General features: G+C 52.4%; 1 protein-coding gene across 1 annotated transcript; it reads left to right on the forward strand.

The window, feature by feature from the left end:
- The first annotated feature begins 3,479 nt into the window (after positions 1–3,479).
- On the forward strand, positions 3,480–10,456 carry NR4A2 (nuclear receptor subfamily 4 group A member 2). Its single transcript, XM_063318351.1, has 6 exons — positions 3,480–4,484; positions 6,040–6,169; positions 6,812–6,975; positions 8,129–8,331; positions 8,623–8,801; positions 9,789–10,456. The coding sequence occupies exons 1-6, from the start codon at positions 3,480–3,482 to the stop codon at positions 10,043–10,045; spliced, it is 1,938 nt and encodes a 645-aa protein (XP_063174421.1). The 3' UTR covers positions 10,046–10,456.
- Positions 10,457–10,900: the final 444 nt, after the last annotated feature.

Here is a 10,900-nt window from a genome sequence, read left to right on the forward strand (position 1 = left end):
GGAGAGGGGGAGGCGAGAGAAGTATGCTTCGGGACGTAAATCGGGCTGGGAATGATTGTGCAACTTGTTGAATGCGTTGTCTCCGCTTTAAAAGGATGGACTGGGTGCGTCAATACATTCCTGTCTTTTTACCTGCAAAATGCCTTTGGTAGAGAATACCGCCGAAATAAGGTGGTACTTGGGAGGGATGGGTAAGAAGCCGCAGTTCTAGACAGATCACAGAGAGGTGGACGTCCCACGTAAGTTGCCCAGGACCGCTGTAACGTTCGATCTGAAAGCGAACATCCCTGGAAAACGCACACCTGTTCCGCTTGGGGCGGAAGCCTAATGTGGAAAAAGACACTGGGGCCCGTGAGAGAGAGGCAGAGCGCGTGATGGATTGACAGCGCCGGGAGATTCTTGGATCAGTTTATGACAACTGGGGGGCGGGGAGAGGAAGGGATTATTCAGTCTATGTTTACAGTCTCGAATTTCCGGGTGCAGCTGTCCAGACCAGGGAGAGGAAAAGGAAGAGGAATCGAGGACCTGTCCCTAATTTTGCAAAAGCTGCGCCAAGGTGAAGGCAGGCAGTGAGCGCCGTTTCCCACCTTAAAAGCGCCACTCTTGGTGATGTCACGTCGGAAATTTACCAAAGCAAGATCTAGCCAACTGTACCGAGAGATCCAGCCCCTTGACTGGCTGATTGGGCAGACGGCACTGACGTGCACTGACGCTTGGAGACTTGAGGTGCATGTTGGCTGTGCAATACGGAGCCCACATAAACAAAGGCACATTGGAGGGAAGGGCCAGTCTGTCCTGCTTGCTCGCCCCGCGCTTCGCTCGTACTGTACTTCCCGAAGGAGCGAAAGGAGAGCGCGTGTCCGCGCACGGGCAGAGGCGAGTGAAGCCGAAAGGAAAACGAGAACGAAGGGAACGGCGGCAAGAGGTGCCCCTCCGCTTCCTTCCTTCGCCCGCCCAGCCGCCCTGGGAATCCGAACTGCCAACAGTTGAATGAATGAATGAATGAATGAATGAAAGAGACACGCCACCTAACAAGTAAGTGGATCGCGCCGCTGTCTGCGACGGAGAATATATTCTGCCTTCTGGTTGGATGATGCACCATTTTTTTCCTTCAGGCAAAGAAAAGTAGCCCGGAGGTCGGGTGGGGTGAGATGGAGGGATTGGGGCGGGGGAAGATCGCGGCTGCCAGAAATAAAATGTTAATACACACACCCCACCCCGTGGTGGCTTATCTAAAAGGGCCTCGCCTACCGGCCTTCAGATCTGGAGACCTTCTCACAGCCCACCTCACAAGTTCCATCCCCCAAAGTGTGGATTTTCGGGTAGAAGGCCGGAAGAGGCAACTTTGAGCGCAGCCCCTGTGCTTGGGCTTCGGGGCTCAGGGCCGCGGCGTCCCATCCTGTGAAGGAGGTCCGCGGCGGGGCATCAGTCCCAGGAAAAAAAGTTGTTGGGCGGATCTGGGTTGCTTGGGAACGACTTTGATCTCCGTCAGCTGCAAGGCTTAGCGAAGGGAGGACCGGCGCTCCGTCCTCGAGTCCTTCACTGCCTTTCGCGTTGATTGCCGCCGGAGGTGGGGATACTGTAATAAATTAGTCTAGAGCACGCCGCTTTATAGTGGGGCCGGCCGGCCTTCTTGCCTGGTGTAGATGGGAGACAGGAAGGAGGGAAAATCGCCCCCAGCCCTAGTCTGAACGTCTTAGCAGGTTTGTACAGAGTGGGGGAGATTATCAGGATGCTGGACTAAATCTACCGATTGCTCAAGAGAGTGTTGGCTTTGAACGGAACTTGAATTAAGGGCACAAGACTTCGGAGCAGAAGCAGAGAGGAGTCGCCGAGTTTGGCTGACTGGGTTGAGCAAAGTATGAAACTTCCTAGGGTTTGTTTCTTGTATGCCCTGAGAAGCTGTTCTGGGGGAGGGGGTGATATCGTAGGGATGCAATCATTGGAAAAGCCCCCGGAAAAAAACGATTTGCGTCAGTTCCGAAGGGGATCCGGAAGAGGTGGCAGAGGTATTCCCTTTTCCCGTTTAATTCTGCTGCGTTACTTTGCCACGCGCATCTTTCGGAACCTCCGGCTCTCCCGCGTGCAGCTCAGCGGCTGGGGTTGCTAGCTTCTTTGGCCTTTAATCGCCTTCGCCTTTGTGCGCGCGCGTGCGAGCGAGCGAGCGGGCGACTGCGTGCTCTAATTAATGCCGTTTCTGCCACTCTGCCCCTTTGAAGATTTGGAAGCCGAAGACTGGCAGAATGTCGAGGGGAAACGAGAGCGTGGGCCCCTCTTTCTCCTCCCCCCTCCCGTCGCGCTTCTCATTCTTATCTCAAGACACTGACACCCCGCTTGCAGTGAAGAGAAGTTAGCCCACTGGGATTGCAAACACGCGTTCTGAGGCTTTCGGGAGCTGTCAGGTGTAAGAGTTTGCGTGAGCGTGCATCTCTGCGGGCAGATGCGTGTGGACAAGCTATTAGGGAGTAGGAAGGGATAACTTGAAGTGTCTGAATACTTTTGCTGCACAACGAGGAAAAAAATAGCGTAATGAGAACAAGAAAAGCCCCACAGGCAAGGGATTTTCTTTTCCACCCTCATCCAGCGGAAGATAAGCTCTCTGCCCATTACGGCTAGTGGAGAACCCTGTTCCCAGCTCTCCTTTCCACCTCTGGGCCTGAAGGGAAGTCCAGCTGGTGACGCGAGGGATTTTGTGGTGCCCGCTCATCCTCGCTGCCCCTTGGTCCAAGTGAGGCTGAAAGAGTAACGCCGTCTCCCTCTCTGCACTTTGCCCGTCTGTTTCAGGGAGCAACCGGACAGGCTGGAGTCCTCAGCGCCTCGCTCAAGTCTTGGCAACTCGTCTCTCCGCTGACTTCCGACGCTGTCTGCCTTCAATTCTCCCGAAAACGCCACTCACGCGGCTGAAGGTGGGTGACGCGGGTTGATCCTTCGCTCCCGCCCCCGGCCAACCAGGAAGTCAAACTCTCTCAGACCCAGAGAAGGCGGCCTCTGCCTCCAGCCGGAGTTGGGCTCGCGGAACTGGGGAGAGAAGGAGGGATCGTGTACACGTGCGTGCGGGTGGGGAGGAGAGGAAGTGCTGGGCCCCACTCTCAGCAGCTGGAGCGAGCAGCCCCGCATCTAGCCTCCGTTGGGCTTGGCAGCGGGGGAGTTGCTCTCTACTTAGAGGACACCCCGTCTCCACCCCCGACGACGCTCACTTTCCCTTCTGCTCTCTCCCCTCCCTCTATATACTAGCCCTTCGGTGCTACCTGCCTGCCCACTTCCTCACCTCCCTTCAGTTCGCGTTTTACCTCCCTTTCTGCCACCGCTTGCCCTGCCCTCGTCCCGCCTCGTCTGCCTGCCCCATTCCCTGGTATCTTCCTCCCCTCCTGGCTTGGCCACTTTGGGGGGAGAGAATGGGTGGGCGTGGGCCGAGGAATGGGATTGTTGCCCAGGAAAGCTGAGCCATGCTCTTGTTGTGCCGTGTTTCGTTTGCAGCCATGCCCTGCGTCCAGGCTCAGTACGGGTCCTCGCCGCAAGGAGCCAGCCCGGCCACGCAGAGCTACGCGTACCACCACTCGGCGGCTGCCGGGGAGTACAGCTCGGACTTCTTAACGCCCGAGTTTGTCAAGTTTAGCATGGACCTGACCAACACTGAAATCACTGCCACCACTTCTCTCCCCAGCTTCAGTACCTTTATGGACAACTACGGCGCCGCCGCCGCCGCCGCCGCGGGTTACGACGTCAAGCCGCCCTGCCTGTACCAAATGCCGTCGCAGCCCCCGCCACCCCCGCCACCGGCGCCCTCCATCAAGGTCGAGGAGCTGTCCCTGCACAGCCATGGCTACCCGCCGCCGCCGCAGCCCCCCGCCGCCGGCGGGCCGCAGCCGCCTGACGAGCTGGCCGTCTACTACAAACCCTGCGCCTCGCCGCCCACCCCGGCCGCTGGTTTCGCGCCGGGTCAAAGTGTCTGGGACGAGGCCGGGCCGCTGCATGGCTTCCATCACCACCACCACCATCACCACCAGGCCTACGGCGGGGCGGCAGGAGGAGCGGCTGGCGGCGGCGGCGGCGGCGGCGTGCACAAGGCGGCCCCGACGGCCGTGCCGCGTCTCTCGCTTTTCTCCTTCAAGCAATCGCCGCCCGGCGCACCGGTGGGCAGCTGCCAGATGCGCTTCGACGGGCCCCTGCACGCCCTGCCGCTCAACGGCGAGCCCTCGGGCCACGGGCCTGGCGCCCACCACCACCACCACCACCACCACCACCATCACGACGGGCAGCCCTTCGCCCTGCCCAACCCTATCCGCAAGCAGGCCACTGCCGCCGCCGTCGGGTTCCCCGGACTGCAGATCGGGCATGCCTCCCAACTCCTGGACGCCCAGGTGCCTTCGCCACCTTCACGGGGCTCGCCCTCCAACGAGGGTCTGTGCGCCGTCTGCGGGGACAACGCTGCTTGCCAGCACTACGGCGTGCGCACCTGCGAGGGCTGCAAAGGCTTCTTCAAGGTGAGCCGCTGCCTCCCGGGGAGGCGGGGGAGGGAGGAGGTCGTATGCGCCTGTCACCCAGATGCCAACCGTTATGCAGCTGATCTCCCATCCTTCCTTCCATCCCCTTCACTGTATCCCTCGTTTATCGATCACCTGCAAGTCCTCACCTCCACTGAGTAGAAACTAACTCACTTTAGACTACAGCTGTTGTCAATCTCAGGATTGGGCATCCAGATAGAACAGGATGTCCAATCCACCCTTGGAGTATTCAGATCACAAGGTATTAAAGGGGGTGTGTGTCTAGCCTTAGCCCCCTTCCTGTCTCCCAGTGTTAGCTGAGTTCAGAATGATTTAGGATGTTTTAGATCAAATTCCACACTTAGTTTTTTTTTTAGTTCAAAGGGATAGGAAAAAGGTCAGGATGACAGAAGCCAGTAGGATCCTCACTTTATTAAATGGCATATATTGTCCCATCTATTCACTTCCTGCCTGTTAGACTGTTGCCCTCTAATTCCTAAAATAGTTTGGACTCCTTGTACAGAGAGAGTTGGGCCACGTTTGTATACACTAGATGGGAATATGCCACGCAAACCACAAAGAAAGCTCGGTTTTGTTGTCGGAAGTCAGATTCAAGGCCTAGTTATTCTTGCTTTATTAAGAATAACATTTCACTCCTAGGCTCCCCCAAATGTCGCAACCCTTCTGTTTACCACGTTCTTCCTACCCAGATATTGGTGGAGGTAGTGCAGCAGAAGAGGAACTAGCCCCTTTAGCAGATGCATTCCTCTGCATCATTTTCTAAACCGCGAGAAGAAAAGGTGCTTGAAAGAATTAGGAATTGTTCTTATTTAATCGCGAGCTTTGAAGCAGGAAGAGAAAGTGCCACAAAGTCCAGATTCTCTTTGTTTCTTCCTTCCTCCCTCATAACCAATCCGTGGTCCAAGGGGTTTCAAAAGGTGCTCGACGTGTATTAGGCCTCTTCCCTAAACTATAATCTACAAAAATCATCTGCAACAGAGAACGAGCTGTTCGATGCCTGTTGCCCTCTCCTAATTTCCTCATGTTTCCCTCGTCGGTCCCCGTTCCACCTGGGTGCGCGCGCGTGTGTGTGTTCCTCCTGTCTGTGCAGGAGTTGAGCTGCGCGGGGTGGGGGGTGGGGGCTTTTGCAATTAATTTGCGTTGGGACCGAAATTGCTTAGGACAGAGAACCGTGTCTAAGCTAACAAAGTGGAACGGCAATCCCGATGGACGAATTAAGTTATCTCCCCCCCCCCCCATTGAACAACCGCGTCCTTTGAAAGAAAAGGAATGAAAACAACAGGACTGCGTCGGATTTGTGTTGACTGAACGGCTCGTTGTTCAGCTTATAGCAGGCTGGCCAGAAGTTGCGTGGCGAGCCCGCTCCCCATTTTTTCTTTCCTCGCTGGAGGCCTTGGAAAAAGAGAGACCGCTCGAGCGAGAGAGGGAGGAGGAGGAATCTTCTCAGCCTGCGACGTGCCTTAAACTCAGGCCGCCTTCCTGGGCCCCGCTCCTCACCTTTCCTCTCCCTTCCCCTCCTTTCCCGTATCTGCAGCGCACGGTCCAGAAAAACGCCAAGTACGTTTGCCTAGCGAATAAGAACTGCCCAGTGGACAAACGCCGTCGGAATCGGTGCCAGTACTGTCGTTTTCAGAAGTGCCTTGCTGTCGGCATGGTCAAAGAAGGTACAGCCTGCCGGTGGGCGGGAGCCTGGGGTGGCCACAGGCGCAGGCGGAGCAGCAGCGGGACCTAGCAGGCGTCCTCAGTCGCGGCGAGAGGGGCGAAGTCTCAGCTGAGCGCGCGCGCGGCATCTGCGCTGGCCATTCTTCTGGCCCTTGGGCGGCCCTTGGCTTCCCGCGTTCGGGCCGGACTTCAGTGGGGTTTCGCGCGCATAAACCCTGGGGGAGTAGCAGGAGGCTAAGACCTGTACAAACCCAGATAAGACCTAAGATAACCTTTCCTGGGACACAACCCTTGCAGGGGCTGGGTTGGCTGCCTTAGTTTTAACCTAAAGGGATTCCAGGAGGCCAAGCCAGGAGGCTATACCAGGAGGTTACGCTCCCGACCGGTTTTTCTAAACTCATTTAAAAAGCCAGCCTCACTGTTTGGAAGCAAAACCTCATTGAAATTGAGTGTTGGGGCCAAATGAAGCCCAGGAAACACTAAAATACTAACAGCCCCAATTTCTCCTTGGAAACTTTTCTCTGGGCAGGGATATTCAGCAACATACTTTTGGGCCCAGCAGAAGAACAAGTCACTGGATGGGCAGGTTGCATTTTATTCTTCTCTGCATGGCCAGGCGACCTGAGGCACATTCTCTTTTACAGTGGTTCGCACAGACAGCTTAAAAGGCCGAAGGGGTCGCTTGCCCTCGAAACCGAAGAGCCCCCAGGAGCCTTCTCCCCCTTCGCCCCCGGTGAGTCTGATCAGTGCCCTGGTGAGAGCTCATGTCGACTCCAACCCGGCTATGACCAGCCTGGACTATTCCAGGGTAAGCTGGAGACAATATTCACCTATGGGTCCACCTCGCGGGCCACAAAATAAAACATGCCTAGCCCATACCAAGGTCATTATCTCTTCTGCCTCCACTTGAAGTGATTGTGCAGACATCTCCAAGGTGTCGATGTCCCAGAGGGCTGTTAGGTGTCCTGGCAAGAATCAGGGTGTGTGTGTGTGTGTGTGCACGTGTGCACGTGTGTCTGCTGAAGGGGGAAGGGAAACTTCCAGAAGATGTAGGTTGCATTTCTCTATACACTTCTTGGACTGTAGGCTCATTGTGCGAAATAACTTTTTACTACTAGTTAAATGTATATCAGATCGCTTTGTTCAATACTAGAAGTTATTATCTCCCCACATTTCCCCCTGCCAGTAACTGAAGCAATGCTTTGATTTGAAAAGGAGGTGTTTGCGTTCAGATATGCTTGGGAAATGAAAGACATTAAGAAACTTTAAACCCAGGGCACTACACTCCCAAAGGAGGTGACCAGAGGACCAGCCTCCTGGAAACTTACCTTCAACTCCTTAGTACAGATTGTGTGTGCGTGTTTGTTTTTCTGCTTTATGGGGACACATGATGTGAGTTAGGTAAGGAGAGTCACCTCTTCTTCAGGGTATTATTATTTCCTCCCTTCACACAGTAGAGCCACAAGTGAATGTACACTTTTGAATACATAAGTGAAATATAATGGTAGAGACCCACACCCATTTGTGCTGAATGCATTTTACATGTTGGTATTGTGGTACAGATTGTGGTTCAGATTACCCCTCCCACCTCCCACTTAGCTTCATTATCACAGCCGCTCATTTTTCTGAACTGGCTTTCCAGAGGCTAAGCCAAGCCTGTGGGACCTTTGCTTCAGGTATCTTTCCAGAGTGTTTAAAGCCGACCCTTCCTCCTGGCCACAACTGTTTCCCCTCTTTGAGTGGCCATCCCTCCTAGCGCCACCCCTAATTGAATTAATTGCCCTGGAACATCTAATTTCCTCACTGGCCAGAGTGAGGTTTAATTGTTATAAAAACTTGGCTCCCCTCCTTGAAATGGGGTTAGCAATTTCACGGGCTATAGATTTCAGAGAGCCTCATTAAATTGCTGGGGTCTTTTTCTCTTCCCTCCCCTCCCCATCTTCCTTGCAACGGAATCCCAGTTCCAGGCAAACCCAGATTATCAGATGAGCGGTGATGACACGCAGCACATCCAGCAGTTTTATGATCTCTTGACTGGTTCCATGGATATCATCCGGGGCTGGGCAGAAAAGATCCCCGGCTTCACTGATCTTCCCAAACAAGACCAGGATCTGCTGTTTGAATCTGCCTTCCTGGAGCTTTTCGTCCTGCGGCTAGCCTACAGGTAAGCAGGAAGTGCTCTCTCAAAGTTGAAGGCCACCTGCATGTGTATGCTTGAATGTGCACGCCTGTGGAATGCATGTGCACGCGCACACAGAGACACATCTCTTGCAGTCCTTCTGATGAGGAAACCCTGCTCTGCTGCCGTTCAAGGTCCGCTGAGCTGCCTTTTATTAACTCCTCAGTAATTAGGTCCCTCTTAAGCCCTCCATTTATTGCTTGGCGAATAATTAGTTGTTTGCCTTTCTCTATTCCCCTCCTCCCCTTCTCTGGTTGCCCCGTGAACCCCCGGCAGGTCGAACCCAGTGGAAGGGAAGCTAATCTTTTGCAATGGTGTGGTCCTGCACCGGCTGCAATGTGTCCGCGGCTTCGGAGAATGGATCGACTCCATTGTGGAGTTCTCTTCCAGCCTGCAGAACATGAACGTCGATATCTCCGCCTTCTCCTGCATCGCTGCCCTAGCCATGGTGACAGGTGAGCCCCAGCTCCCCGCTCTTCCTCTTTCTTCTGATCACCCTGGGGTGTTTTACTTTGGATTAATTGATCTGGAATAAGTAACCAGTTTTCCAGTCTTAGTGATGAATATAGATTAAAAATTTTAAGGCACTCCTAGTTGGACAGAAATTCACACCCTTCCAATAAGGAGTTAAAATCCACAATAGTCACACCCCTCACCCTTATTTCATTCTAGCATTTTTTATTGCATATAGGGATTTCTCACTTCTTTTCCCATAAACTGCTGCCTTTTATTCTGGATTAAGTAAAGATATTCCTTCAACCTTCCTATATTCCTATTTGAGGTAAACTAGAGTTTATCATCACTTCCCAGCTGAATATGAATTAATCCAGAATAATTGCCCTTTTCTACAATCACTATTGGCAATAGGGAATAGAATTCACAAATCAAGACTTATGCATGAAGACATGTTTATGTTCACATGACACACTGAACCACACAGTAGCCAATCATATTATAGGCTAGTTTTGTGCACGTCCAACCCCTGTGATTAATTTAGGGTTCAGTGTGCCTGCCAATCCAGAATATTGGGTTAATTGATCAAACCATGGGGTTGTTCTTTTAACACAGCCTTTATAAGAGAGAAAATTCACGTTTGAGTTACTATCATACAGTTGGTTCTGTGGCACACTGGAAGTTCAAGGGTACTGACTCAAATGGAGGAGTTACAGTTTCACACAACTGCAATTTCACATTGCAGTCTAATTTACAGCTACTTCAAAGAAAGTCCCCTTGAATTCAGAAACTTCAGTTTGTTCCAAATTATGTGTGTTTAGGATTGGAACGTTAAGGAGCAAGGGGTAGTTAAAGCAGGCTAAGGTCCCCCAAAACATGATTTGCAGTCTGTGCCCCCCAACAAGACCTGTTAAAGTGCCCCTCCCTCAGCTACCCCCTTACATTTGTCCAGAGCTGGGTATAAATCAGCACCTTCTTGTCCCTTGCAGAGAGGCACGGCCTGAAGGAGCCCAAACGGGTAGAAGAGCTGCAGAACAAGATTGTCAATTGCCTCAAGGACCACGTGACTTTCAACAATGGCGGCCTGAACCGGCCAAATTACTTGTCTAAACTCCTGGGCAAGCTCCCGGAACTGCGCACGCTCTGCACGCAAGGCCTGCAGCGTATTTTCTACCTGAAACTGGAAGATTTGGTGCCACCACCAGCAATAATTGACAAACTTTTCTTGGACACTTTACCTTTTTAAAAAAAAAAGAACAGAAAGAGAGAGAGAGAGAAAGTGTAGGGGGGAAGATCTAGAAGGAAAGACTATGCTGCTGTGCTTTCAGAGTGAAGAACTTTCAAAGCCTCGAAGGGAGGGGGGATGCAAGCAAGCAAGCAAGCAAGCAGATCGAGGGCCCAGGAGAAAAGCAAGAGCCCCCCTGATCAGGAAGGAGCACCTCTGGCTGTCGCATGCTCCCATCCCTCCAATCTGTGGCTTAGCCTGTCCTGCAGAACAGTGACTGGAAACTGGGGGCTCTCTGGCCATGCTGAATTCCGTTCCTTGGACTACACACAGATTCCCATGGTACAAGCTTTTTATTCTTGCCTAAACAAACAAACAAACAAACAAGTCTCTTTCACTCCTATCTATCCCTTTTCCCCAAAGCAAAAAAAAAAAAAAGGCAAAGCAAAACCAGAGTTCATTCCTACAATTGTGAGGATGACTGTGACCAAGGACTATAAGTTAGGAAGCTGAGTCTTGCTCAGGCTTTAGCAGCTGCTGCTTATGGCAAGAGTATTAAGATGACCCACTCAGTCTCCCCTCCCCCTTTCTTAAGACTTTTAAAGTGTTTTCTGCTGTGAAGGGAAAGCTGTAATATATAGAGGATGAAATTAAGGGGTGGGGGAGGGAGAAGGGGCGGCATGAATCGACAGAAGGCAAAGGATTGTACACTTATCAGATGCAGTTTGGCTTTTTCTTTCTAAAAAACAAAGCAAAACTATTCTGTGCCTATTTATGAATAAGCTATTCAAACCATTATAAAGTTAGAGAAAGAGAGAGGAAAAAGAGTCATGCAACTAAATCAAAGGGATTAAACAAAAAAATTCGACTATTGAA

Source organism: Candoia aspera, chromosome 1, assembly GCF_035149785.1.
Source record: "Candoia aspera isolate rCanAsp1 chromosome 1, rCanAsp1.hap2, whole genome shotgun sequence".
Taxonomy (NCBI): domain Eukaryota; kingdom Metazoa; phylum Chordata; class Lepidosauria; order Squamata; family Boidae; genus Candoia; species Candoia aspera.

Coding starts and splice junctions, on each gene's coding strand:
- NR4A2 (XM_063318351.1), top strand. CDS start 3,480: ATGCCCTGCGTCCAGGCTCAGTACGGGTCCTCGCCGCAAGGAGCCAGC. Junction 6,170..6,811: donor TGTCGGCATGGTCAAAGAAG/GTACAGCCTGCC, acceptor TCTCTTTTACAG/TGGTTCGCACAGACAGCTTA. Junction 8,802..9,788: donor TGCCCTAGCCATGGTGACAG/GTGAGCCCCAGC, acceptor TGTCCCTTGCAG/AGAGGCACGGCCTGAAGGAG.